Source organism: Sapajus apella, unplaced genomic scaffold, assembly GCF_009761245.1.
Source record: "Sapajus apella isolate SASKATOON/1434 unplaced genomic scaffold, GSC_monkey_1.0 scaffold38, whole genome shotgun sequence".
Taxonomy (NCBI): domain Eukaryota; kingdom Metazoa; phylum Chordata; class Mammalia; order Primates; family Cebidae; genus Sapajus; species Sapajus apella.
This window is the reverse complement of record NW_022436978.1, coordinates 3,576,922-3,603,590: the sequence shown is the minus strand read 5'-3', so window position 1 is coordinate 3,603,590 and position 26,669 is coordinate 3,576,922. Positions and strand designations below refer to the sequence as shown.

The 26,669-nt window shown below is 41.1% G+C and overlaps 3 protein-coding genes across 10 annotated transcripts in view; all 3 read left to right on the top strand.

The window, feature by feature from the left end:
* The window catches only part of LOC116564763 (zinc finger protein 197), an 80,178-nt gene that overhangs the window by 17,524 nt on the left and 35,985 nt on the right, over positions 1-26,669 (top strand). For 4 of the 8 annotated variants that reach the window (XM_032298075.1, XM_032298073.1, XM_032298076.1 and 1 more), the window contains exon 1: positions 11,207-11,290. The exons of 1 other annotated variant lie outside the window; for it this stretch is intronic. Coding sequence is in view for 2 of the 7 variants with exons in the window: in XM_032298072.1 (XP_032153963.1) it covers positions 11,287-11,290 (4 nt within the window). In the remaining 5 variants the exon portion in view is untranslated. Of the gene's footprint in view, positions 1-10,324; positions 10,425-11,181; positions 11,291-26,669 lie in introns of those variants that run through there. 3 more of the 8 variants (XM_032298072.1, XM_032298071.1, XR_004275075.1) reach the window with 2 other exon arrangements.
* Positions 2-2,048, top strand: LOC116565025 (zinc finger protein with KRAB and SCAN domains 7; the record flags this gene model as incomplete). Its single annotated transcript, XM_032298577.1, has 1 exon — positions 2-2,048. A coding segment is annotated over one exon (1,266 nt), but the record flags the coding sequence as incomplete, so codon positions are not given.
* Positions 11,182-20,053, top strand: ZNF660 (zinc finger protein 660). Its single transcript, XM_032298079.1, has 2 exons — positions 11,182-11,290; positions 18,014-20,053. Exon 2 carries the CDS (start codon positions 18,194-18,196, stop codon positions 19,247-19,249), a length of 1,056 nt encoding a protein of 351 aa, XP_032153970.1. The 5' UTR covers positions 11,182-11,290; positions 18,014-18,193; the 3' UTR covers positions 19,250-20,053.

The following is a 26,669-nucleotide window of genomic DNA, read 5'->3' as shown; positions in this document are numbered from 1 at the left end:
ACTAGAAAATGATTTCTTGGAAATAACAGATGAGGATAAGAAAAAATTCACAAAGGACAGATTCAACAAATATAAGGAAGTTGGGGAACATCCACGTCTGTCCTCCAGTCCTGCTGAAAATGAAGAAATTTTAAAGGGACAGAAATCCTATCAATGTGATGAATGTGGCAAAGCTTTTAATCGGAGCTCTCACCTTATTGGCCATCAGAGAATCCACACTGGAGAGAAACCCTATGAGTGTAATGAGTGTGGGAAGACCTTCAGGCAAACCTCTCAGCTCATTGTTCATCTCAGAACCCACACGGGGGAAAAACCCTATGAATGCAGCGAATGTGGAAAGGCCTATAGGCACAGCTCCCATCTTGTTCAACACCAGAGACTCCATAATGGGGAGAAACCCTATAAATGTAATGAATGTGCAAAAGCCTTTACTCAGAGTTCCCGACTCATTGACCACCAGAGAATCCATACTGGGGAGAAACCTTATGAATGCAGTGAGTGTGGAGAGGCATTCATTCGAAGTAAAAGTCTTGTTCGACATCAGGTTCTGCACACTGGTAAGAAACCTTACAAATGTAATGAGTGTGGGAGAGTGTTCTGTTCCAATAGAAATCTCATTGACCATCAGAGAATCCACACTGGAGAGAAGCCTTATGAGTGTAGTGAATGTGGCAAAGCCTTCAGTCGGAGTAAATGTCTTATTCGACATCAGAGCCTCCACACTGGGGAAAAGCCATACAAATGTAGTGAATGTGGGAAAGCCTTCAATCAGAACTCTCAACTTGTTGAGCATGAGCGAATTCATACTGGAGAAAAGCCTTTTGAATGTAGTGAGTGTGGTAAGGCATTCGGTCTGAGTAAATGTCTTATTCGGCACCAGAGACTTCACACAGGTGAAAAGCCCTATAAATGCAATGAGTGTGGAAAATCCTTCAATCAAAACTCACACCTTATTATACACCAGAGAATTCACACTGGTGAGAAACCTTATGAATGTAATGAGTGTGGGAAGGTATTCAGTTATAGCTCCAGCCTTATGGTACATCAGAGAACCCATACTGGGGAAAAACCTTATAAATGCAATGATTGTGGGAAAGCTTTTAGTGACAGCTCACAGCTTATTGTGCACCAGAGAGTTCACACTGGAGAGAAACCTTATGAATGTAGTGAGTGTGGGAAGGCCTTTAGTCAGCGTTCCACTTTTAATCATCACCAGCGAACTCATACTGGAGAGAGGCCCTCAGGTCTGGGTTGGTCAGTTTCTTAAGGTATGGTTCTCTGAGACAGAGAGCAAGGACCTTAGAATTAAGCTTTCTTTATAAGAAGCATGCTCACATTGGTTTCCTGGAGCCACTAGTCACAGTGACTCCCTACTTGCTTATCCTTGGATCACTAAGGTAGGAGAGTAGGAGTAACTTATTCCAGTTCTTACCCACTCTTAGGAAGATAAGGACTACACATGTCATTTAATTGTAGGTTTCCTTTTTTTTCTTTATTTTTAAATTTTAACTATTTTAAAATCTATTTCATTTCTTAGTTATGCATCTTAAAATCAGACTCCGTGCTTTTCAAAGACAGAGATAATATCTTCTGTATTCTATCCTACCTCCTCCATTTCACCATTTATACAAAGCCATTCAATAAGGCTGATTCATGCTTTCCTGCCTCTTGGCTGTGGCCCTCCCCATCTACTCTATAAACTTTAATCTATAGCTTTTCATTGCTTTCATTCCTTATCTAGGAAACGTTTTCTTCTGTTTGCAAATCTTTGTCTCTCACAATTTTTGAAATCCATCTCATCTCTTAAATACTTTCTCCTTCAAATGCTTCTTTATTTTTCTTCAACTTCTCTTGATTTGACCTCAATGCTTTGAATTTACTGGTGCTACAATATGTAACTGTTGTTAAATTGCCTTGTAAATTTTGTGTGTCTGTATACTTTTATAATAACTTGTTGTAGGCTCTTTGAGGTCAGGTATGTATTTCTTTCCAATATAGATAGTATTTTGTACACTCAGTTGTTAAATAAATAATTTTTAAAATCTCAACTCTCATATTGAATTATCCTTAAAGTATGCACAATCTTTCTCCCCTTCCCAGCTGACTGGATGCCTCTTTTTTTGTTTGTTTGTTTTTGAGATGGAGTCTCGCTCTGTTGCCCAGGCTGGAGTGTAGGGGTATAATCTCGGCTCACTGCAACCTCCACCTCCCGGGTTCAGGTGATTCTCTTGCCTCAGCCTCCAAAGTAGCTGGTACTACAGGTGTGCACCACCACGCCCAGCTATTTTTTGTATTTTTAGTAAAGACAGGGTTTCACCATTTTGGCCAGGATGGTCTTGATCTCTTGACCTCATGATCCTGCCTTTTTGGCCTCCCAAAGCGCTGGGATTACAGGCATGAGCCACCACGCCGGCCAGGACTAAATGCTTTGAAAGATGGAAGTCCATCTCATCATAGAATATCATATACAGAGATCTCATTCATATCTTTTGCATGTACTCCTGGAAGTCTTACTACTGTTACTTTAGCCTCAAAATGCAAATAGTTTTGTGCATGTGTGTTTGTGTGTGTGTGTGTGTGTGTGTGTGTGTGTATGTTTGTATGTGTGTGAAAGAGACGTGTGTGTGTGTGTTTGTGTGAATGTGTGTGTATCTAGGTATTTAGTTGGGCAGTCATATCCCACTGATATGGACTTTGCCCCCCATGCTAATTCTAGTTCTGAACTTGCTGACTGTACTCTGCTTCCTAAATTAACAGATTAAGAACTGTGTCAAAATTTACTGCACAGAAGAGTTGACTTTCATAGCAGTGGTACAGATGATTGAAAATCCAGCTGGCAGCCTTCCCTGATGTTTGGAATTCACTATGGTGAGGCTTGTGGCAAGACAATAGAGTCACAGTAATCTGTTTTCCTTATTAATTAGTCCTATCTACCTACAACTGCCATCTTAATTTAAAGATAAGAGCTGTACTTTTAATTATTATAATTGTCTTCTGAACCATCTTTTATTCCCCAAAGACATAAGAAAATAAATCTCAGCAGATTTTCTCTCCTTCTGCCATCACAGGTCAGTCCATGAGCTTTAACAACTTTTCCCTTCCACCCTTGCAATATGGCCCAGATCTAGGGAACCTTTGCCTCTGGTGTTCACCACTTCTTTTTCCATCCCCTAAACTTATCTTAATAGGTTGACAGCATTTGCAGTGTGACCGAGTAGTGGAGGAGGCTAGAGGAGCCATGTCAGTTATGTAATCTGGAGGGGAGATTTTGTGAGGTGTAGTGTATGTCTTGACATAGAAGAAAGGGTGGAATTGAGGCATAAGAAAATAAGATTAGATGTGATTCTAAGGGAGACATCTCAGACAAGTTTAGAAAGAATAATAGGAGTCCAGAAAACATTATTGAACTCAGGACACAACTGAAAATTTGCCACTGATGAATATATATTTTAAATTTGTTTTCAACTAAATATTTGGTATGTGTTTCTGTTTTCCTTTTGGAAGATATGCCAATGAGACTTTTCATTGTTTTAATTTGGAAACTCCCAGATCCCATGGAGAAGCCCAACCCTATATGAGCACATGGGTCCAGCTCTCCACCCTGAGTTGGATGTTTCTGGTTAAGTCTTCAATATAAAGATCCTGCCCGTTAGGTGCTTAGTTTTACCTTCTGGTTCTTCTCTGCTCATCGCCTACCACACTAACCCTCTAGATGTTGGGAACCTGTACTCTTCATAACTAAGGTGGGAATAGTAGGGAAAAAAGAGTAAATGTGGGGAATACTACACCAGTCTGGTGTAGTTTTCATTAAACATGACTCCCTTGACATCCTTGAAAGCCTCAGGCTTTTGGATAGAGGAAAATTGGCTGCATTTGAAAGCCATACCTCAAATTCTATTGGTTATTGCGAGTATAAACTTAAAAAAAAAATTAAAATCCAAATTGTTATGTTGCTGAATTATTTTTAGTCTTAATTGTTTTTCAGTTTCATTTTCTAGGTATATAATAAATTAATGGCTCCTTTAGGTTTTAATTTTCTTTTTTTTTTCTGGGAGACAGGGTCTCAATTTCTTGCCCAGGCTGGAGTACAGTGATGTGACCACAGCTCACTGCAGCCTCAACTTTCCAGGCTCAGGTGATACTCCCACTTCAGCCTCCTGAGTAGCCAGGACTATAGGCACATGCCACCATGCTCAGCTAATTTTTTGTATTTTTTGTAGAAATGGGTTTTCACCATGTTGCCAAGGCTGGTCTTGAACTCCTGGGCTCAAGTGATCCCCCTGTCTTGGTCTACAGTAGTGCTGAGATTACACATGAGCCAGCCTTATTTTCAATCTTACGTCACTTATGTTGTACATTAGCAAGAACTTCCAAAAATGTTCAGTAGTATGGATAAGAGGGTCATCTATATCTTAAATCTCAGGAGGGATGTTTTTAGTATTTCACATTTTCATTTGCATTCATTGTTGGATACCAATAAATATTCTGTTGCATTTAGGCCATTTCCTTCTAATCTTATTTCTAGAAGAAGCAGGGTAATATAGTGGTTAAGAGCACAGATTTGGGCTGGGCATGGTGGCACATGCCTGTAATCCCAGCACTTAAGGAGGCTGCAGGTGAATTACTTGAGGTCAGGAGATCGAGACCAGCTTGGCCAACATGGCAGAATCCCATCTCTACTAAAAATACAAAAACTGACTGGGTGCGGTGGCGAGCACCTGTAATCCCAGCTACTTGGGAGGGTGAGGCAGGAGAATTGCTTGAACCTGGGAGGGGGAGACTGCTGTGAGCCAAGATTGCACCATTGCACTCCAGCCTGGGGGAAAAGAGTGAGACTTCATCTAAAAAAATAACAACAACAACAAAAAAAAGCACATGTTTTGTTCCCAGAAATTCTGGGTCCAGTCAGATGTGGTGGGTCACACCTATAATCCCAGTGCTTTGGGAGGTGAAAGGAGGAGGATCACTTTTTCAGTTTAGGAGTTTAAGACCAGCCTAGGCAACATGTCAAGACCTTGTCCCTAAATAAATGAATAAAATATTAGTGGGGTGTATTGGTACATGCCTTTAGTCCTAGCTACTCAGGAGACTGAGGAAGGAGGATTGCCTAAGCCTGGAGGTTGTGGCTCCAGTGAGTTATCATCACACCACTGCAATACAGTCTAGGCAATAGAGTGAGACCATGTCTTTTAAAAAAATCTGCATGTCCACGACTTTGTTAGGTGTATGACTGTGGGAAAATCACCTAGCTTTCTTGTGTCTCAGCTCTTCCATCTATAAAGTGGAGCTATTTCATAGGGTTGCAAGGATTAAATTAGTCAATATGCGCTACTTAAAACAGTGCTTGACACATATTATACACTATAGTAAATATTAAAAGTTTTTTTAGGAATGGTTGCTAAGTTCTATCAAGTTATAAAAAATCAAAAAGTTCCCAAAAAATTGAAATTTTCTTGTATTCCTGGGATAAATCTATTTTTTTTTTAAGTTCAGAAGTAGATTCAGTTTGCCAAGTTTTGCTGGCTGTGCAAAATGAATTTGGAATTTTTTTCTTTTATTACTCTGGAAGAGTGTATAATATAGCTGTTATTCCTTGAAGGCTAGCTGGAAATGACACATTTAGATAGATAGATAGATAGATTTTTTCCTGGTCTTTGGATGTGGCAGGGTTTAGGTACTTATTTTAGCATCCTTTCAGTTTTTTTCAATGGTTATGTTCTGAAGGGTTTCTACTTCTGTGTAAATTTTTCTAATATGTATCTGGAAGTCATATTTACTATTCTGTCAAACATTGGCATAAAGTTATTCTTAGTATCCTGTATGATTATTTTCCTCTGTTTTGTATATGTAGTTAGACCTCCTTTTCCATATATAGCCATTTCTCTGTATCCACAGGGAATTGGTTCCAGGATGCCCCCCCTCAGATACCAAAGCCCTCAGATGCTCCCTTACACTCAGCCCTCCATATCCTCGGAATATGTGGATGCAGAACCCATGAATACAGAGGGCCAACTGTATAATGTTTTACATTTTGTTTTCCTTTCCATTTTTTTTTTTTGTTTCAGGATTACCAAAGGTAGTTTATTTTGTTTCCCTTTTTTAAATTTCATTTTTCTTGAATTTTTTTTCATATGTTCTTTTACTGCCTCAAGTTGCTGAGGCTTTGCATTGCCTTCAAATACATTTGTTATTTTCCTCATTAGTGAATGATGAGGGCTTTCCAGTCCTTAATTTGTCCATAAATAGGGAAAATGGATTTTCCTTGTATCCCTTTATATTCCAAGTAGGTGCTGTTAAAACTGTCCCTTTAGATCTGAAGCTAGAAGGTTAGTTGTAAATTTATATAACTATGTACTTCAGCAGTAGAGAAGCAGCTTCACATTTTTCTGAGCTGGTTGAAAATTCTTCACTCAGGGCCAGCTTTTAAATCTAGCTTTCTTTTTGGCTCAGCCTCCAGGCTAGTTATCCAGCAGAGCCTCCTTCCAAGTTCTCTGCCTCATTGGAAATAGCTTGGTTGTGAAAGAAATGAATGTGGAAAACCCTTCAGTAACAAGTCATTACTCCACATTGGAAACAAAATCTTTTTTTTTAAGTGACAGGTCTCACTCTGTCACTTAGACTGGAGTGCCGTGGTGTGATCATGGCTTACTGCAACCTCAACTTCCTAGGTTCAAAGGCTCTTTGCACCCCAGCCTCCTGAGTAGTTAGGACTACAGGCACATGTCACCACACCTGGCTAACTTTAAATTTTTTTTATAGAGACAGGGGTCTTACTATGTTGCCTAGAATAGACTTGAACCCCTGGCCTCAAGCAATCCTCCTTTGGCCTCCCAAAGTGCTGGGATTACAGGTGTGAGCCACCATGCCCCGCCCTAGCAACTTATTCTTAAGATACGTGAAAAACCATTCAGTTGTAGCAAACATCATACACCAGAGACTTTGTTTGATGTCAGATAAATCACATGGGTTAGAGAGCTTTTTGGTTTTTGGAGGTCAAGGAGTCATGAGCTTCTATATTTTACACATATTTCTGAAAAATATTCCTGAAGTAGAAAAATTTTCTGTTATACAACACATAGTTTCTGGTACATGAGGGAATCCACAAAAAAAGGTAGCAGTAAACAGCGTTATAGAACTTCCAATTTAATATTTTTTTAGTCAAACAATTCAAACCCAGGAGACAGTTTAGGTGGTCAAACATGGTAAAGGTGCTAGGAGTGGCATACTTATTCACTTATCTCTTAAACATTCAAAGAAAATATTCCACAGCCACACTCTCTTCATAAACTCCAGCCTGGTCATTCAGCTGCTAAATCCAGTAGGAAAGATCAAGAGATGGTGGATGTTAACAAGTTATTGAGTATTGTCCCACATTGGGAGACAGTTTCTGTCAAGGTGTTGACATGCATTCCTGAAAACCTCTAGGGGTTAGGGACAGAGTATGAATTTGTCAATTGTGAATACCCACATGGCACTATTAAAAAAAAATTGAAAGTAAATCCCCTATCCCTAACATCAGGTCATGTTCTGCCCTGATGGGGACCAGTAGAACTTGCCACAGCTGGGTACAGGGAAGGTGCTATGATTACAACTGGCTCCAGAAGTACCTAGTGGCAGAAGTACTTGATACAGGGTAGAACATTTTAGATTTATTTTTCACCAAACCACAACAGTCCTCCACTAATATATGCACAGGGTCTCTTTACCCAGGTTAATGCCAAGTACGGTGAGATGCGGACTCCCTTTTAAGGCATGAGTGCTTTACGTGAAAACACTATAGGAGAGCAATGTATGATGCCCCACCTTTCTGGCCTATGGATATTCATGAAATGATACCTGATTAAGAATTGTCAACTGACTAAAATTACAATGTTTTTTCCCTGTCAGATGGCCCAGTCCACAAACTTAAAATGACCTGACCAACTAGATGTTGATTTCATTTACCCAAATGAGTTAGAATTTCTTTGGCAGATAGATGTCATAATAAAGATTGAAATTGCTGAGTATTTAGGCAATTGTGACACAAAAAAACACCCTGATTTCTGAGCAGTGACATCATACTTGACTGAATGAATAGATTTTTGTAGGAAAAAGTATGCTTGTGGATAAGGGCAACAGAAGCTGGATAAAGGCAGGATAGAATCTACTTTTAACATGCATTCAAATGATTCTTATGTTCTCTAAAATTTGAGAATGACTGGACTAGAATATTAAGGAGCAATCATTTCTGCCTGGGACCAGATGTGGGTCAAAATGAATGACCCCACCCACCCAAATGAAAGTGTAGGTGAAAGGCTTAGACTAAGTAAGTTGAAGATCACAGCTGCACTAATGTACATGAATATTCTTCTTAAGTGTTTCCTGATGTAGTGGCAATAGTCTTGTGCTCTTCAACAGAGTGTCCTGAGTTCTACGTCCTACATCAACTGAGGGTGTCAACTTGCGGAGGACTTACGTCGAAATCTCTTTTTCAATCTCTATAAAATGTAGCAGAGTTGTGCCACCTACATGAGCCAATGGAGAGGAAAGCTCCTGGTATAATTTAAGTATTCTACAATATTAAATATTGAGTATTTGTCAATTGATGAAGTACTTCAAAAGCTTGATTCTCAGACTCCTTCTTAGATAGATTATTCCCTAGATTGTCTCATCCTGTTCTGAAAACTTTCAAATTTACATCTTTAGCTGAATTCCAGAACTCTAGACTCCTATTCCAACTGCCTGTTTGGCATTTCCTCTTTGATGTCTAATTGACATCTTTAACTTAACAGATCCAAAACAAAACTATTAATCCCTCTCCCTAAACCTGTTCCTTTCAAGCCACTCCATTTCTAAAAGACCATCCTATGCTAGTTGCTCAGATCAATAACCATGGAGTCACCAGTAACCAACATTCCATTCAGTAAATCATGCAGGCCATACCTTCAAAATATATGCAGAACCATTTCTCACTACCTCCATCACTTCTAATCCTGTCCAAGCCACTATCATTCCTCATCTGGAATATTGTAATGGCCTCTTAATCTCTCTGCTTCTCCTCTTACCCACCTTCAGACCGTTCTCAAAAAGACAGCCAATGCAAACTAAAAATGTAAGTCACAGAGCAAAACTCATGCAAGATTTGTATTAGAATGGCTAAGGACAGACAGCAAAGAATTCACAGAATTTATAGGAACAGGTTTCTTGGCTTCTTTCATGTCTCATAGCTAACAAGTCTTTGAATATGTTGCAAGGGAAAAAAAAGTTAGATCATGTCATTCCTCTGTCCCCAAGCCCTCCAACTGTTAGAGCAAATCCAAAGCCCTTACCATAGTCTACAAGGTCCTAAATGTGCACCCTCTCCACCCCACTCCTGATTAAAGAATTTTGCTCCTTTGCTACCTATGGGAATACTCATCCCCTAGATAGCCACATAGTTCCATTGCCCACTTCCTGTCTCTGCCCTCCCTGTCATCTAGAAAATAATCCCACCACCATCTCCCTCTCTCCCTTTACTACTACGTTCTGCATATTTATTTATCATTGTCTCCCTTGACTTGAATGTAAACCCAATGGGGCAGACAGTTCATTTTCTTCACTACCGTATTGGCAGGGCCTGGAACAGTGAGTGACATAGTAGGCACCCAAAACGTCTCTTCATATGCTGCTAATAAACCATAGCTGATCCTGGCTTTGAGGCTGAATGACGCAGATCTGTGGAAGGAAAGATGATCTCTCTGCTCAGCAACCGGAGCTGGGGGTGTAACGTCAGGGAGTCTCAGCCCGAGGCTCGCAGCCTGGCCATCCAGAGGCTAGGTCTCTTCCCGCCCTAACCAAGCCCCCCCGCCCACCTTCCACCCCTTCCAGCGCCCTCCTCACATTGGCTGAACTCGCCAAGCCCTCCCATCCAATGATAGGGCAAAGCCCGGGAGGGAGGCGGGGCCAGAGCGCTGGCGGACCGCGCGGGGCTTCCGAGGGGCGAGGGGACTCCAGCCCGCGGGCACAGAGATGTGAAAACCTCACGCAGCCTAGAAGGGCCGGAGGGGCAGGTGGGAGTTAGCTGGGAGTCGCTAACGCAGTTCCTTCTGCGCTTTGTTCAGGATGTGGGTCTGGCGCTTTCGGTGAGGGGTGCTCCACAGCCTGGCGTGAGGGGTTGGGCGGGGTTCTGGGAGCGTGTGGGAGACGCAGGCCAGGAGGCCAGGGCTCCTCTGCGGCTGCCCGCTGCTGAGATGGCGCGGCAGCCAAGGGGTCGTTGCGGGCCTCCCCCTTCTCTCCTTATTACTGCCCCTTTGTCTTGGATCTGGTCTCTGACTCCTCGTAGCTGCTCGCTCGGACCAGGCGGGTCGTAGTGACAGCACTGGGTCGTCCCCACTCCTAGGCAGCGGGCCGTGGGGTAACAGCGGTCGGGTCCCGCCCAGGCTCTCAGCGGACTCCACAGCCCCTGGGTGTGTGACTCAGATCACCACTCCAGTATCCCTCCCCCTACCAGTGAGGAACCTGGGGCCCAGAGAGGAGGGCGGAGTCTCGCCCAAGGTTACTGATTCATTCGTTCAACAAATATTTATTGAACACCAACCCAGTAGTGTGCTAGGTCCTGGGGTTACGGTTGTGTACAGGGCAGAACTAAATTCTGGTGGAGGAGAAATGGAACAAGCTTGAAGGGTTAGAAGCAGAGCCTGGGGACCTGGAGTGGGAAACACAAAACATATTTGAGGCTTATTAATCCTAAGAAATGGGTAAACAGAAAAAGAAACATTCATTTTCTAGTGGTCCTTTAAAGTTTTCTTTCTGTCTCCCTGAAGACACTTGACTCAGCAAAGTTTTCCCTCTCATCCCCCTTGTGCAGACTTTCTGTGGAATGCTGGATTGCAAAGAAGTTCTCACTGCATTGCATTTTGCGGTTAGAGGAGAATATGGAAGCTTTTAGATATCAATGGAGTGGATGAAAAGGGGAGGCTGTGGTGTGATGGAATTAGGATTCCCTGTAGACACAGAAGGCTCTTCATCACTCACTAGCTATAGGAGCTTAGGCAAGTCGTTCAGTCCCTGGGAGCTTCATTCCCTCATCTTTACACTGGAAATGATCCTTCTTATTGCCCACAGTTCTATAGGAAAGGAAGCTACCCAAAGATGGAACACTGCCCTGAGTGTCCACTTGGAATTCAGGTCTCAGAGAACTCAGTCATTTATATCTGTTTACAGTGACTCCAGACCCTCTTAGGAACTTCTTCACTGAACCCAAGGAGGAGATCAGGCAAGAGCTGTGCTGGGCAGATCCTTTGGATTGTGGCTGCTGTGCACAGGAATATGGGTGAGTCACTCCGTTCTCTCCTGGACTGGTGAGGCCTAGATTGTGAAGTTAATCTGGGCACAGGAATCCTGCTTGTGAGCACCAGGGTTTAAAGGGCGCTTTTCTCAGTGGTTATTTATCAAATAGGAGAAAAGCACTGAAGTGGGCAGGGGGCCTCTGGACCTTGAGGAGTAGAGCTTTGTTTGAGATGGGAATAAGAGTGACGTAATAGAACTCAAAATTGGGTGTCATGGGACTTGGATTTGAGTTCCAGCTCTCCTCTAAGTTCCAAATTTTCCATCTGTACATTTGGATATAAGACTGGGAAGACTGGGAGGTTTTTTCCAACTCTAACATACTGAGAGTCTCTGAATAGTGGGATCAGGTCAGTCTCTTAGGGAATTTAGTCCCTGGGGTGGCTCTGTTGAGATAGAATTGCTAACAATGCAAATTCACCATTATGGTGTTTCCCAGACAATATGAAGCACAAAAAGGAGAAACATGTAGAGAAGGGATGGTGGTAATGATGTGAGGATTTGGCTCTCAGCATCCGTATGTGCACACCAGGTATTAGATAGAATCTTAAACTTATTAAATTTAACATTTCAAATCAAACAACACCGACTGAGCCCTCTTTGCATCAGACACTGTGTGGTATCCACAGGCAAATCTCATGGGCTCCGCTCTCCGAGGGCGTAGAGCTTAATGCATACATGTGAAGAGGGACACAGACATACACTCAAGCAATTCTAGTATAAGGTAAACTTTATATTATAGATTCGTTGTGGTGTTTTTGGAAATAAAGAAATTTTTGTCAGATATATGAGCTTTTTCATATGGTGTTAGCCTTTGTTTTATACTTGAGGCTTAGACCTTTCCCTGAGATCAAGTAGTCCCTTGATATTTTCTTCTAATTCTTTGTTTTCTTTCAATGTTTACATTTCACTTATCCATCCCTTGAATTTATTTTCAGGTATTTCCTCTTATTCCTTACTCCACTGCACCTAATCAATAACCAAGGACCATGTAACCATTGCTCAGAGGCACAGGCAGGTGATGCTAGTGAATTAAAGGAAGACAACCTCCGAGTAAAGCCTGCCTTTCCTCCCCCCCTCCCCACCCCTTCTCCTCTCCTTCTCTCTCCCTCCTCCTCCCTCTCTCTCGGAATAAGACTCTACACTTCGTGGATTTTTCACAGCCTGAAATGGATGGTGGTCCTAGAAATAGAACACATACCTTCCAGTCTCAGAGATTTGTGACTTAGAGATCTGCAAGGCCTTATTGGTCCTCATGCATTCACTGGCTGTCTGAGATTTTGCTTTTGTGTACAGTTTCCTAGATTCCCTTAGTGTCTTGCTGGCCCATGGCCTCATGTTTCTCACCAAACTTCTCCAGCCAAGACCCTACTTCCTTAGAACCTGGGAATTCTAACAGGATTTCTGAGGGAATTTGCCATCCAATCAGGTAGAGGGCAGCAAATAGGTTTCTTTTTGATCAAATTCTCCTCATTTGGCCCTCTTTGATCTCCTTTCTGGTCCTGCTTCCTCCTCAGCTCCTCTGTCACCACCCTGGGCTTTTTCACAGTGCATCGCTGTGCATTTCCCTTTCTCCCTACCTGCCCTTTTGTGTTAGGCCATTCTTGTGTTGCTATACAGAAATGCCTGCAACTGGGTAAATTGTAGAGAGTTTAAATTGGCTCATGGTTCTGTAGGTTGTACTGGAAGCATGGTGCCAGCATCTGTTCAGTTTCTGGGGAGGCCTCAGGAAGCTTGTATTTATGGTAGAAGATGAAGTGGGAGGAGGCAGAACATGGTGAGAGCAGGAACGAGAGCAAGAGAGGAGATATCACACACTTTTAAACAACATGATCTCCTGAGAACTCATTCACTGTCACAAGGACAGAACCAAGAGGGTGGTGTTACAATAAGCCATTCATGAGAAATCCACCCCCATGATCCAGTCACCTCCCAACAGGCCCACCTCCAACATTGAAGATTACATTTCATCTTGAGATTTGGAGGGAACATCTAAATGATATCACTCCTCTAACCCAAATCCCTTTCTCAATAAGCTTATGTGTTTTTTATTTTTAAAATTTATTTCTTTATTTTGAGACAAGTTCTGTCTCTCAGGCTGCAGTGTGGTAGCATGATCATGGCTCTCTGCAGCCTCAACCTCCCTCACCCTCCCAAGCAGCTGGGGCCACAGGCATGTGCCACCACACCTGGCTCACTTTTTAAACATTTGTTGCCCAGGCTGATCAAACATGTGGGCTCAGGCAGTCCTCCCACCTCGGCCTACCAAAGTGCTGTGATTAAAGAAGTGAGCCACTGTGCCCGGCCCTCAGTAAGCTTATTTTCATGACTCCCTCTATCCTTTCTGTTTTATCATTCTTAAATTTGCCTTTGTGATATATTCTTCTTCCCCTTGTCTAAAATGTTTTTGCCTGTCTCCCTCTTGCTTAGTGTCACTACCACACTTGGTATTCATACTTGGATCTGATGACCTTGAATTGTTTCCTTCAGTCCATCCTCTGTTTTCAAAGGATATATGGATGTGTGCATTATACATGTGGATGCATTCCTGAAAATAGCAAGACTTCATCGTTCTCTGTTCTCTCATCTTGGATTAGGGTCTTGCTATCTTATTTATTTGTTTATTCATTCAACAAACATTTACTGGGTACCTACAACATGCCAGGCCCTCCAGTGTTCATCCGTACTGCATTCCTAGTGTTGTATCCTAATTCATTTCCGTTCCTCTTTTCTTTTTAACGTCCTCTAATCTATCTGGCTAATATTCCTAAAGAGTTCTTTTCCTCATTTCACTTTTGGGTATGGTAAAGCAAAATTTATTGTCTAAACTGGGATACTTTTGTGAGTTAAGGGGGCCACTATTAAATGTGATGCTGAGATAGTAGGCTTAAACTAGCACTATGCTGGGAAAACCAGGATATATGATTGCCCCACTTGACATCTCTTGGATTCTTTACTTTCTGTTTCCCTCAATTTACTCCCCATGGGTTATCCCAGCTGCCTCTCTCCTCTGTTTTCCATTTCATTAAGCTGAGAGAAACGTGCATGTTCTGGGAAGTGGTGGGGGAGGACCTAGGGGAAGTGCATGACAATGCTTGAAAAACTATATTGTTAAGTGAGAAAAAGAGGGAAAATAACAAGATTGGAGAATAGCAAGGTAGAAAAAAGAATATAGAATGGAGAAAGAAAATTAAGGATAGATTTCACCCTTCTCTTTAGAAATGTTTTCCCTTTGACCATCAGTTTGTATTCATATTTTTCATCTTGTGATTTCAGTATTCTGGTTGGAATCACTTGAGGCAGCTTGATTCTTTCTTCATTTGTTCATTCAACAACAAAAAACATTGAGTGTTTACCATGTGCCTGGGACTGTTGTAGTATTAGGAATATAGGGTAAGCAGGATGGACGAAAATCCCTGCCTACTTGACGCTTATATAATATTATGATCTCCTATTTATTTTCATGTACAGTATACCAACCCTGTGCCTTTTTTTCCTCTTTTTTAGAAAACACTGTTTGTTATCCAGGGCTCAGCCAAAATTCTGCCTTTTTAAAATGCTTTTCTCTTGCTTATAGCCATTACTGGAGATACTGAAAAAAAAAAAATGCTTTTCTCCATCATTCCATACCCTGGTAATTGCTCCCTCCGTCCCCTAGTCCCCTTCATCTCCTGCTTGGGTAAACCGTAAATTTGAATTTGCTCTCTTCCTTTTTTGTCATACTACTCTATTGTAAGCTCTTTATAGGGAAGTATAATATTTCATGCTTTATTAGTCTGCTTGGGTTACCATAACAAAATGCCATAAACTGAGTGGCTCAAACATCAGAAACTTATTTTCTCACGGTTCTGGAGCCTAGAAGTCTGAGATCCATGTGCCTGGCCATTTCAGTTTCTGGTAGGGGGCTCTCATCCTGGCTTGGAGCTAGCCATCTTTTTGCTACGTATTCTCATGGCCTTTGTGTGTATGTGTGTGGAGAGAGGGAAAACATTTGAGAGAGCTTTCTTGTGTCTCTTTTTATAAGGACACTAATTCTTTTGGATCAGGGCCCATCATCATGACCTATTTAACCTTAATTATCTCCTTAGAGGCCCCATCTCCAAATACAGTCACATTGGGGGTTAGAGCTTTAACATACAAATGTTAGGGGGACACAAACATTCAGTCCATAACAATGCTTCTTTAAATTTTCCCTGTATTAGACCCATAACAGGGATATATACAGAATAAAGTGCTCATTAGTTATGAGTTTAAGAAATATATGAATAAAAGAGAAGTTTCAGAGAAGATTAGAAACTGAAAAGAAATTCAGAAAAAAACTATCACTTTCTCACAGAACTCTGGAGGTGAGTTCACTTGCACTCCTGCTCTGCACTGCAGTTGCCTGGCTTTGCACTGTTTTTTCCACCTGCTTCATCCTATATGATTAGGAGAGGTAGCAGCAGCTGGATATGAGTGAGCCCAGGATCCTGCCAAGAATTCACCCTCCCTCACCATTGTCTCTTCCTACCCTTCATATCTTGGGCATGAGTTTGTGTGCATGTGCCTGTGTATGGAATCAGTGTCCACCCACACTTCTGAGATGTGAACTTGAATATGTGCAGTTATCTTTTTCCTAGTCTCAAGTACCATGATTTGCTATCTCCCTTCTCCAGAAAGTGGTTCCATTTATCAGAAGGCTATGGGACAAAAATTGGTCAAACTTTTAAAATTTTTTTTTAAGACAAAGTCTTGCTCTATCACCCAGGCTGGAGTGCAGCGGCATAATCAGGGCTTACTGCAGCCTGGACCTCCTGGGCTCAAGCAGTCCTCCCACTTCAGCCTCCTGAGTAGCTGGGACTACAGGTGCACACCACCATGCCTAGCTAATTTTAAAATTTTTGTAGAGATATAGTCTCCCTGTCTTACCCTGGCTGGTCTCAAACTTTTGGGCTCAAGCGATTCTCCCACCTCAGCCTTCCAAAGTGCTGGGATTACAAACATGTGCCACTGTGCTCAGCCCATCAAAATTTTTTGAATAGCAACAAGAAACACTGCACAATAGTTTTACTCCTTCTGACCCAATTAACTCATTTGTGGAACTTTGATCCTAAGATTATATTTTAATAGGAAGAAAATTTCGTGTATATAAAGAGATTATGATAGCATTATTGATAGTAGTTAACCTCAAGGAACAACAGAAGTATCTAACACTAGCAAAATGGTAGGTAAATTATAAAACTTCAGTAATTATATGAAGATTAAATAGCAATGTGGAAAAGCATGCATAAAAAATTAAGAGGAGGCCAGGCACAGTGGCTCACACCTGTAATCCCAGAACTTTGGGAGGCCAAGGCAGGCACATCACCTGAGGTCAGAAGTTCAAGACGAGCCTGGCCAACATGGCAAAACCCATCTCTACTTAAAAAATACAAAAATTAGCCAGGCATGGTGGCAGATGCCACCAGGTTACTCAGGAGGTTGAGTCAGGGAGGCAGAGGTTGTAGTGAGCTGAGATTGCACCATTGCACTCTAGCTTGGGTGACAGAGCAAGACTTTGTCTCAAAAAAGTAAATAAATAAGTGAGGCAGGCATTAGGGAGATGTTTGTTGGTCAAAGGACACAAAATTTCTGTTAGATAGGAGGAATAAGTTGAGGAAATCTTTTGCATAACATGGTAATTATAGTTAATATCAACATATTTGACTTGAAAATGGCCAATAGAATTATTAAATATTCTTACTATGAAAAAATAATAAGTATGTGAGATAATAGATATTTTAATTAGCTTGATTTACCTGTTCCATGTGTAAACATTTATCAAAATATGTATGCCATAAATATATTTACATTTTTATCAACTAAAAAATAAATAAATGAAATGAACTCCAAGAAATAGGATACAAAATAATATCTACCATATATTTAATTGTCTGACAATATACATATGGATAAGTCCATAAAGGAGCATAGTAAAAGGAAAATTAGTCATGTGTCAGTATCATGTAGTTATCTTTTTGTTTCCTTTTACAGCCCAACTCCTTCTAAGGTCTGCTCTGGTTACCTGTGTGTCCAGAGTTTCATGTCAAACCAGTTGGGAAATTCCTGCTTATGCTGATGTTTGGCTTCATGTATTGGCACCTCTTGGTTATGCTGTCCCTACTCTGATGCTTTTGCCATCCTTAAATACTTTATACCATGCAAGATCCTGTCAGAGTTTAATCTGCCATGCTTTAACTAACCTTCTTTCCCCATTTGGCCTCTCAGATTCACCCAGTAAGTAGTCTCAGTCTGTCAGAATGACAGCATGGTGAAAAGCAGACAGAGTAAACTTGCATATAAAACTGGATCCAGCTATAGGCTGGCCCCTGTAAAGTAGGCTATGATGTGACTGACTAGGCTATGATGTGATATTGGAAGAATTGTGTTACCACTTAACAAGATAGGGCTTACATGCAAGGATATAGACTGGGATCCAGTACCTGGATTTTATACAATTCATTGCTTATTCTGATGCTGGACCTGTTGGGCTCCCCTCAGCCCCTGGCTTTCCAAAGCCTTTACATTGGCCTCTAAGTTTAACTTCATTTTTTTTTTCATCTTTTTGATCAGTTCCCCTGCCTTTGAACATTTAACCCTTCCATATGTCTCCACATCTTGTCCTTGGATAGTTCTCCTTCCTCTAGTACAGAGAATAGGTGACATGTGCAATTTCTATTTCTCCTGTCAGATGGTGAAACTGGGACTGAGGAGGTGTTAATTCCAAAGCATCATTCCTGAAAAATCAGAATCATATGTACTTTCAAGAGAATTCCACAGAGACGTTGCCCAGGAAGTCAAAATTTAGAAGGCTCTTCTGAAGGGAAAAAGAAGACTAGAGAGGACACTGGTATGTTCTAAGCAGGAGAAAATGAAGGGAAAGACAAGAAATTTCAAACATAAGACAGTTAAAGACGATAAAGTACTCACAGAAGGGAGTGACCAAGAATCTGAAAAAGACAGTAGTCAATGCTGTGACCCTGCAACGAACGAGAGAGTTCAGGCTGAAAAGAGACAGTATGTATGTACTGAGTGTGGGAAAGCCTTTAGTCAGAGTGCAAACCTCACAGTACATGAGCGAATCCACACAGGAGAGAAACCCTATAAGTGTAAGGAGTGTGGAAAAGCCTTCAGCCATAGCTCTAACCTTGTTGTTCATCGGAGAATCCACACTGGACTGAAGCCCTATACGTGCAGTGAATGTGGGAAATCTTTCAGTGGAAAGTCACATCTGATTCGGCACCAGGGAATCCACAGTGGGGAGAAAACTTACAAATGTAAAGAGTGTGGGAAAGCCTTTAGTCGGAGTTCAGGCCTTATATCACATCACAGAGTTCACACTGGAGAGAAGCCCTACACTTGTACTGAGTGTGGGAAAGCCTTTAGCCGTAGTTCAAACCTTACTCAACATCAGCGAATGCACAGAGGAAAGAAGGTTTACAAGTGTAAGGAATGTGGGAAAACATGTGGTTCAAATACAAAGATTATGGACCATCAGAGAATTCACACTGGGGAGAAGGCTTATGAATGTGATGAGTGTGGAAAAGCTTTCATCTTAAGGAAGACCCTTAATGAACACCAGAGACTTCATCGTAGAGAGAAACCTTACAAATGTAATGAGTGTGGGAAGGCTTTTACTTCTAATCGAAACCTTGTTGATCATCAGAGAGTTCACACTGGAGAGAAACCCTATAAATGTAATGAATGTGGGAAAACCTTCAGGCAGACTTCTCAAGTTATTCTACATTTGAGAACTCACACTAAGGAGAAACCCTATAAATGTAGTGAGTGTGGGAAAGCGTATCGGTATAGCTCACAGCTTATTCAGCACCAGAGAAAACATAATGAGGAGAAAGAAACCTCACAAATAACAAATACTGTGTGTAGTAGGGCTGACTGCTGCTTTTCTAAAAATTATCAACCTTAACTCTACTTCTAAGAATCATACAGGGAAAATAATTAGAAGTAGACAAAGATTAAGGAAAGGGATGTTCATGCCAGCATCATATATGACTGAAAGAAGAAAACTAGATTTTCAACATTACAGGGTTGAACTGAATGATGGGATATCCATATGATGGTTCTGCAGCCTTTGTAAACATTTTTAAAGATGATTTAATGCCATGGGGAAATGATTTGGATAAGATGGAAGATAAAAGAAAACAACAAAATACAATCCAAAATTTTAGAAAATATTTATGCATAGGAAAAAATGGGAAGGAAGTAAACCAAAATGTTAACAGTGATCATCTCTGGGTGATAGGATTTTAGGTGATTTCTATTTTCTGCTGCATACTTTTCTGTGCTTTCTAGATTTTCTACATGAGAATATACTAATTTTATATTCAAGAAAAAAACTACAGTATTTTTTAAATGCAATGAAGATATGCCCATTTTCACTCAGCAGTGTTATGAAAGGCGGATAGTGTATAGAGCCTGAAGTCTTGGGATTGCACTCTGACACTGGCATTTAGCAGCAGTGGAACCATGAGCAAGTCACTTCCTTTTAGAGCATGTTTCCTGTTTAGTAAAATCATAAACACCAATTCTTTGTCTTTTTTAATTTTAAGGCAAGCTGACTTTAGAGTTGTCAACAAAATATGTAGTAACACTGTTAGGTTAAAAGAACACAGCAAAAATTCACTGAACCCTCCTTTCCTACAGTTATGGAAGGATCTGAAGATGATGGAGAACTACCTAGGCTTCATCTTTTCAATATATGTCTAGACAACCAGAAAAAAAATGAAACAGAAACAATTGTAGACTCAAAAACTTTAGATACAGTCACCAATTAATATAAAACTAGTGGGAGACTCTGTCTTCACATGGTAGATAGAGCTTAATGGCTAAAAGTACAAACTTTTGGGTTGGAGAGATCCATGTTCTAACCCCAGCTCTGTCATGTACTATCTTGTCAGTTTTGGACAAATCACTTAACTGCTCTGAGTCTTAGACCTGTGTGTAAAAAAGGAATAGTTACCTACCTTACAGGATTGTTGTGAGGATTAAATGAGTAATGCATGTAATATATGATAAGCCAGATACATGGTCAATGATAAAATCTTAAGTATAGGACATTGAAGCAGCATTTCTATCCACTTTAGGGAGAGTGATTAAAGAGAGTTTTTGTGTAAGGTAGTACTTAGGATATTTTCAGATGTAATGAACAGAATATGAAGTGCTAGCAGCCTAGACCTTAAGAATATTGATTGATTGCTTAAGGGGAAATCTAGAGGTAAGCAGTGCCATGTTTGGCTTGGTAACTCAGCACCTCATCAAACTTCTATTTTAACTCCATAATTTTCAGCATATTGGCTTTCATTTTTCATAACCTCATGGTGGCAAGACAGTGGCAACAGCTGCATCTTACCTTCACACAACTCCTTCAAATTCAGGAAGTGAAAAAGGAGCTGAGGCTTTCTCATCTGGTTTCTTCCTTTTGTCATTGAGAAAAATCTTTCCCTGAAGAAGGGAGCAAGGGGTGTTGAGCAATCAATACAACAGATGTTTTCTATCTTCCTCTGCCTTTCTTTATGACCAGCCCTCCTTGAAGGTCTTAGCCCATCTTCCACCAATATTTACAACATTTTAAGTGCTTAGCTCAAAGTCTAAGAACTAAGCACTTAAAATGAGAACTTAATCTGAGAACACTTAGAATCTCCCTATTTTTAACTCAGCCATTCCCCTGTGTATACAGTGAATCCCTAAGCCCAGCGCCATCTGTCTTATGCACATAGTGAATTATTGTTTGGGGAATTTTTGATAATATGATAATATAATATGTTACGATTTTTTTTTTTTTTTTTTTTGAGACGGAGTTTCGCTCTTGTTACCCAGGCTGGAGTGCAATGGTGCGATCTCGGCTCACCGCAACCTCTGCCTCCTGGGTTCAGGCAATTCTCCTGCCTCAGCCTCCTGAGTAGCTGGGACTACAGGCACGCGCCACCATGCCCAGCTAATTTTTTGTAGTTTTAGTAGAGACGGGGTTTCACCATGTTCACCAGGATGGTCTTGATCTCTTGACCTCGTGATCCACCCGCCTTGGCCTCCCAAAGTGCTGGGATTACAGGCTTGAGCCACCGCGCCCGGCCACGATTTTTGATAATATGTTTTGATAATATATTACAAGAAAGTTGAGTGTCAGTGAGGTTGGATGACTGGCTAGTAAGTTGTCAGAGCCAGTATTGGAGCTCAGATCTGACTTTAAAATTCATGCTTTCTTCATTATACCAAAGTGCCTCTGCCCACCATGGTGGATCGGTATGTGAGCGGGAGACCAGTTGGGGTTCTCCCGGGCAGCTGCCTCAATGAAAGGTTATTGTATCTGACAATTAGTTTTGGTTTTATAGGGAAGATACTATCAGTGTTCTCTGAATGAGGTTTATGGCCTATCTCTATACCTCGTAATTTAGTTTTAAGGCATATTTATTTATTTCTTAGTGTTACTAGAAGGAAGTGAAGGGTGAAGACTATATTTGTGTGAAAAAATATTACTGATTTTGGCCTATTTTGATAGGATAGTGGTTTGCACATCATTTGTGATGTAATAATCCTTTGCATGGTCATTCCAAACAGGGCTTGGAGGGCCTGGAACAGATTTGCAGCATTCATGGGATAAGCCTGATATATCATTCCTGAATGGAATTGTTGATGCTTTCTATATTGCTGATCAGATATTCTCTGACCAAAACATTTTTTCATCACCATGTCATAGTGTCTAAAACTTGTTCTTTAGATAGGCTTTATTTTTTGTTTTAGAAGACTTTGTGATCTTCAAAAGAATATATCTTCTAGGAAGGATGTGATACCATCTCATACCCAGAGATCTGAATATAGGACAGCTTTATATTTCTTGCCCCAGGCAAGTGAGGATTATAGTCCCTTGAGGAGGCCCTCACCGTTTTCTAAGCTAATACCTGCCTTGAGCTGTAGGAGTAAACATTTGACAACAGGTCCCTGCATCCTTTCAGATAAATATTCTGCTATAATTTGAACTGATCACCCACCTTTCTTCAGGAGTCTCCCAGGCTACCAACTGTTACCTCAGTCAGAGTTTAGGCATGCAGCCCTTACCATCCTTTCAAGCCCTTTCATTATACCTTCTGGAAATTACGAACTGTCTCTTCGTTTTTTTGTTGTTTTGTTTTGTTTTTGAGATGGAGTCTCGCTCTGTCACCCATGCTGGAATGCCGTGGCATGATCTCAGCTCATTGCAACCTCCACTTCCTGGGTTCAAGCAAGTCTGCTTCAGCCTCTTGAGTAGCTGGGATTATAGATGCCTGCCACCACACCCAGCTAATTTTTGTATTTTTAGTAGAGATGTATTTTGTATTTTACAGATAGGCTGGTCTCGAACTCCTGACCTCAGGTGATCTGCCCGCCTCGGCCTCCCAAAGTGCTGGGATTATAGGGGTGAGCCACCATGCCCAGCCTTTTTTTTTTTTTCTTTTTTTTTTTTTGAGATGAAGTTTTGCTCTTAGCGCTCAGGCTGGAATGCACAATGGTGCGATCTTGGCTCACTGCAACCTCCGCCTCCTGGGTTCAAGTGATTCTTCTGCCTCAGCCTCCTGAGTAGCTGGGATTATAGCCGCCTGCCACGATGCCTGGCTAATTTTTTCTATTTTTAGTAGAGATGGGGTTTCACCATGTTGGTCAGGCTCGTCTTGAATGAATGTCACATTCTTATTCTAATAGAAACCTAGCTGTTCCCCAAGGGCAGTGCTTACTCTGCACTCTCAGTTGCTAGTTTTTGTGTCTCTCAGCCTATATACCTCTCTGTACTACCATTTCTTCTCTCTTTTCTATCAAAAACTCAGCTCTAATCAGGCATGACTGCATACACCTGTAGTCCTAGGTACTCAGGAGGCTGAGGTGGGCGAATCACTTGAGCCCAGAAGTTCACTGTTAAACTGAGCTATGGTCACAACTCTGTACAGTAGCCTAGGCCATGGAGCAAGACAGTCTCAAAAACAAAACTAAACAAAACAAAAAACTCACAAAAAACCAATCCAATGCTTTTGAAATATACATCACTAAACTACTGTGTATTGCCCATTCTTGTTATTTGTTTTCTTGTCTATTGACATTTATTCACTTAGGGTTTTAGTACCCTGAATATTCCTGAGGAATGTAAAGAGGCAATAATTTTAGCCACAGATATCCTGGTTATATAGAATTGCTCCTGTGTAGAATAAAAACATATATTTTTTTTAGTTGAGAGGAAAATAAGAAAATCTCATTTTATATAGCCTTTATTAGAAGGCAATATGTAAGACAGAATTCTGCTTAGAGAGGAAAGTGTCTCCCTGGACTTAGAAATCTTTTTTATAGATGGTGTGTCCTATGTTAGGTCTTACTTGGAAGAAAATTGAAATAAAAAACAGCCTTAAGTAGCTGAGCAATCAGTAGTAATTATTAGCTGTTGAATCTAAATCCCTTAAGACTAAATTTTATTGCAACTCTGTACCCTCAGCAAGACTTCCTTTTCTGATTTTTTTTCCATTCAATATAAAATTTAAAAGTTCCCCATATTGTCAGGTTGTTTTTCGTCACCAGACTCTCTTTAATCGCCTTTGATATTATAAAACTAGAGTCATGAAATTGTTTTCACAGGAAATAGTGATAATTCCTTCAATAAACATTGCTATTCTTATAAATATCACTCATATTTTTTCTTTCTGCTTCCTTTCTTTGTTCAGAGTGGAAAAAATAGTTCAATCTGCTTTTCTTTAAATAGCTATACTAGTTAGGGTTCTTTCTCCAGAGGGACAAGATAAATAGGAAATATATATATATATAAGGGATTTTACTATGGAGACTTGGCTCAAAGCAAAGTCCTACCATAGGCCATCTGCAAGCTGGCAAATGAGAGAAGCTGGTAGTATGGCTCAGTCCAAGTCTGAAAGACTCAAAATCAAGGAAGCTAATAGTGCAGCCTCAGCTAGAGGCCAGAGGCATGAGACTCCCCGGGAGGCTGCTGGTACAAGTCCCAGAGTCCAAAGACGGAAGAACCTAGAATGTCCAAGGGCAGGAAGAGAGGAAGCAAAGCATCTGGCATGGGAAGAGAGAGACAGGAGACTCTGCAAGCTTCTTATCCCTCTTCTTGAACCTGCTTTCTTCTAGCTGTGCTGGCAGCTGATTAGGTGGTGCCCACTGACATTGAGGGTGAGTCTTCCCCTCCCTTCCCAGTCCACTGATTCAAATGTCATCCTCTTCTGTCATCACCCTCACAGACACTCACAGAAACAGCACTTCCCCAGCCATCTGGGCATCTCTGAATCCAGTCAAATTGACACCTAATATTGACCATCATAGTGGCTGTTTTTAGAATAAAGAAGTGATTCTGGCTTGTTTCTCATTCAAACACTACAAGAAGTTTGTAATTGTCACATTAGTAATACGTAAGTAAGCACTCTAGCCATTAGAAATTTTCCGTTATTTCTTGAAAGGGCTATGTGCCATACCCTCTCTCTGGCCACATAGTACCCCTACTACTGTGCAGACTTCTGAAGGCTATATAAAAAAACCAGCCATGTTCTCCGAGGTCCCTTTCTGCTCCAGAAGATAGGCTTGAGAGGGTAAAAAAGAGATGTCAGACTCCTTTCTGTGTAGCATAGATACAGGACCTGACTAGTTCCCACTCCTCCCTCTGATTATTTCAAATCCAGATGGCACAGTTTGACTCTGTGGATTATACACATACAAGGCTGTAACCAGTCTCTGAAACTAAAGCTAGTGGACTCCAAGTTTGGGATTCACAAGGGATAATTCTATACCTACAGATAAATTTCCCAGGCCCACCAAATCAGCATATCTACAGTGGGGCCTTGGAATTGATATAAAACAAAACTTTGCAATGGGGATCAGAGAAAATTTTCCATTAGGAGCCTTGAGATGTTTTTCCTTTTTTCTTTTTCTTGTTTTGTAGAGATGGAATCTCACTATGTTGCTTTGCCCAAGCTGATCTTGAGCTCCTAGCCTCAAGCAACCCTTCCACCTTGGCCTCCCAAAGTACTGAGGTTACAGGTGTGAGCCACTGTGTCCAGCCCAGGAGCCTTGACTCTTTACATGACTGTTTTTATAATGATTATCCATTTTCCCTTGGAAGAACAGACAACTGTTCCCACAGAAGATTTGTGACAAATTACAAAATTATTGAGACTTATACCAAAGCTTGTACAATCATATGACAAATTAGCAATCAATTAACTGAGTCAGAAAGAAAATGCTGTCACATTTGCAGTTAGTTTAACCACAGATTTTGGCATGTTTTTAAAAAGTAGAATAGGTTGGGCATGGTGGCTCATGCCTGTCATCCCAGCGCTTTAGGAGGCCAAGGCAGGTGGATCACCTGAGGTCAGGAGTTCTAGACCAGCCTGGCTAACATGGTGAAACCCTGTCTACTAAAAAAAATACAAAAATTAGCCAGGTGTGGGGGTGCATGCCTGTAATCCTGGTTACTTGGGAGGCTGAGACAGGAGAATCACTTGAACCCGGGAGGCAGAGGTTGCAGTGAGCAGAGATTGCACTGCTGCACTCCAACCTGGGTGATAGAGTGAGACTCCGTATCAAGAAAAAAAAAAGTGGATAAAACAACATGGCAAGCTGGGTAATCATAAAACGCTTTGGCTACAAACACAGAGAAATGCTGAATAAAATTTAAATATCCTTTTAAAGTACTTTCAAGAAAGTGAAATAAATCCTCAGAGCTAAAAATGAAGATGAAATGGAAGTTAGAAAGGTAAGTGTGTGGATGGTGTCTTTGGTTGCCAAGAGGCAGTTTGGTGGTTTGGTATCCAATGGACTTGAATTTTATCAGCCATGCAAGAGGAGGATTTGAGTCCTTAGGCTTGCAAGAGGTGGAAAATTGGAACTGAGGTCTCCACAAGAAGCCCAGATGCTTACAGGACTACACCCTCAGTGAAAGTATACATTAGAAAAAGTCAGCCAGCAGCAATGGAAGACAGCAAGGAGGATTGTGGGATTTGTTCTGGGCTTTAAGTGGGTGAGGTAGATTAAAGCTGAGGATAGTTCCCAGAGAAGGCTGATTTGAGGGTTTTTGGCCTGCCCCTCTAGTGAGGTGGTTAGTGGGGAGAAAATCTGAAGAGGACTCCAAACGGAATCATAATGCCCTCTCCATAGACCATGATATAATTAGGATAGAAGTCAAATTAAAATCATACATTTGGAAATTAATGTATTTCTAAATCATTCCTAGGTTAAGAAGAAAATTTAATTTCAAAAAGGGAAAATACACTGGGTGCAGTGGCTCACACCTGTAATCCCAGCACTTTGGGAGGCCGAGGTGGGCAGATCACCTGAGGTCAGGAGTTCAAGATCAGCCTGAC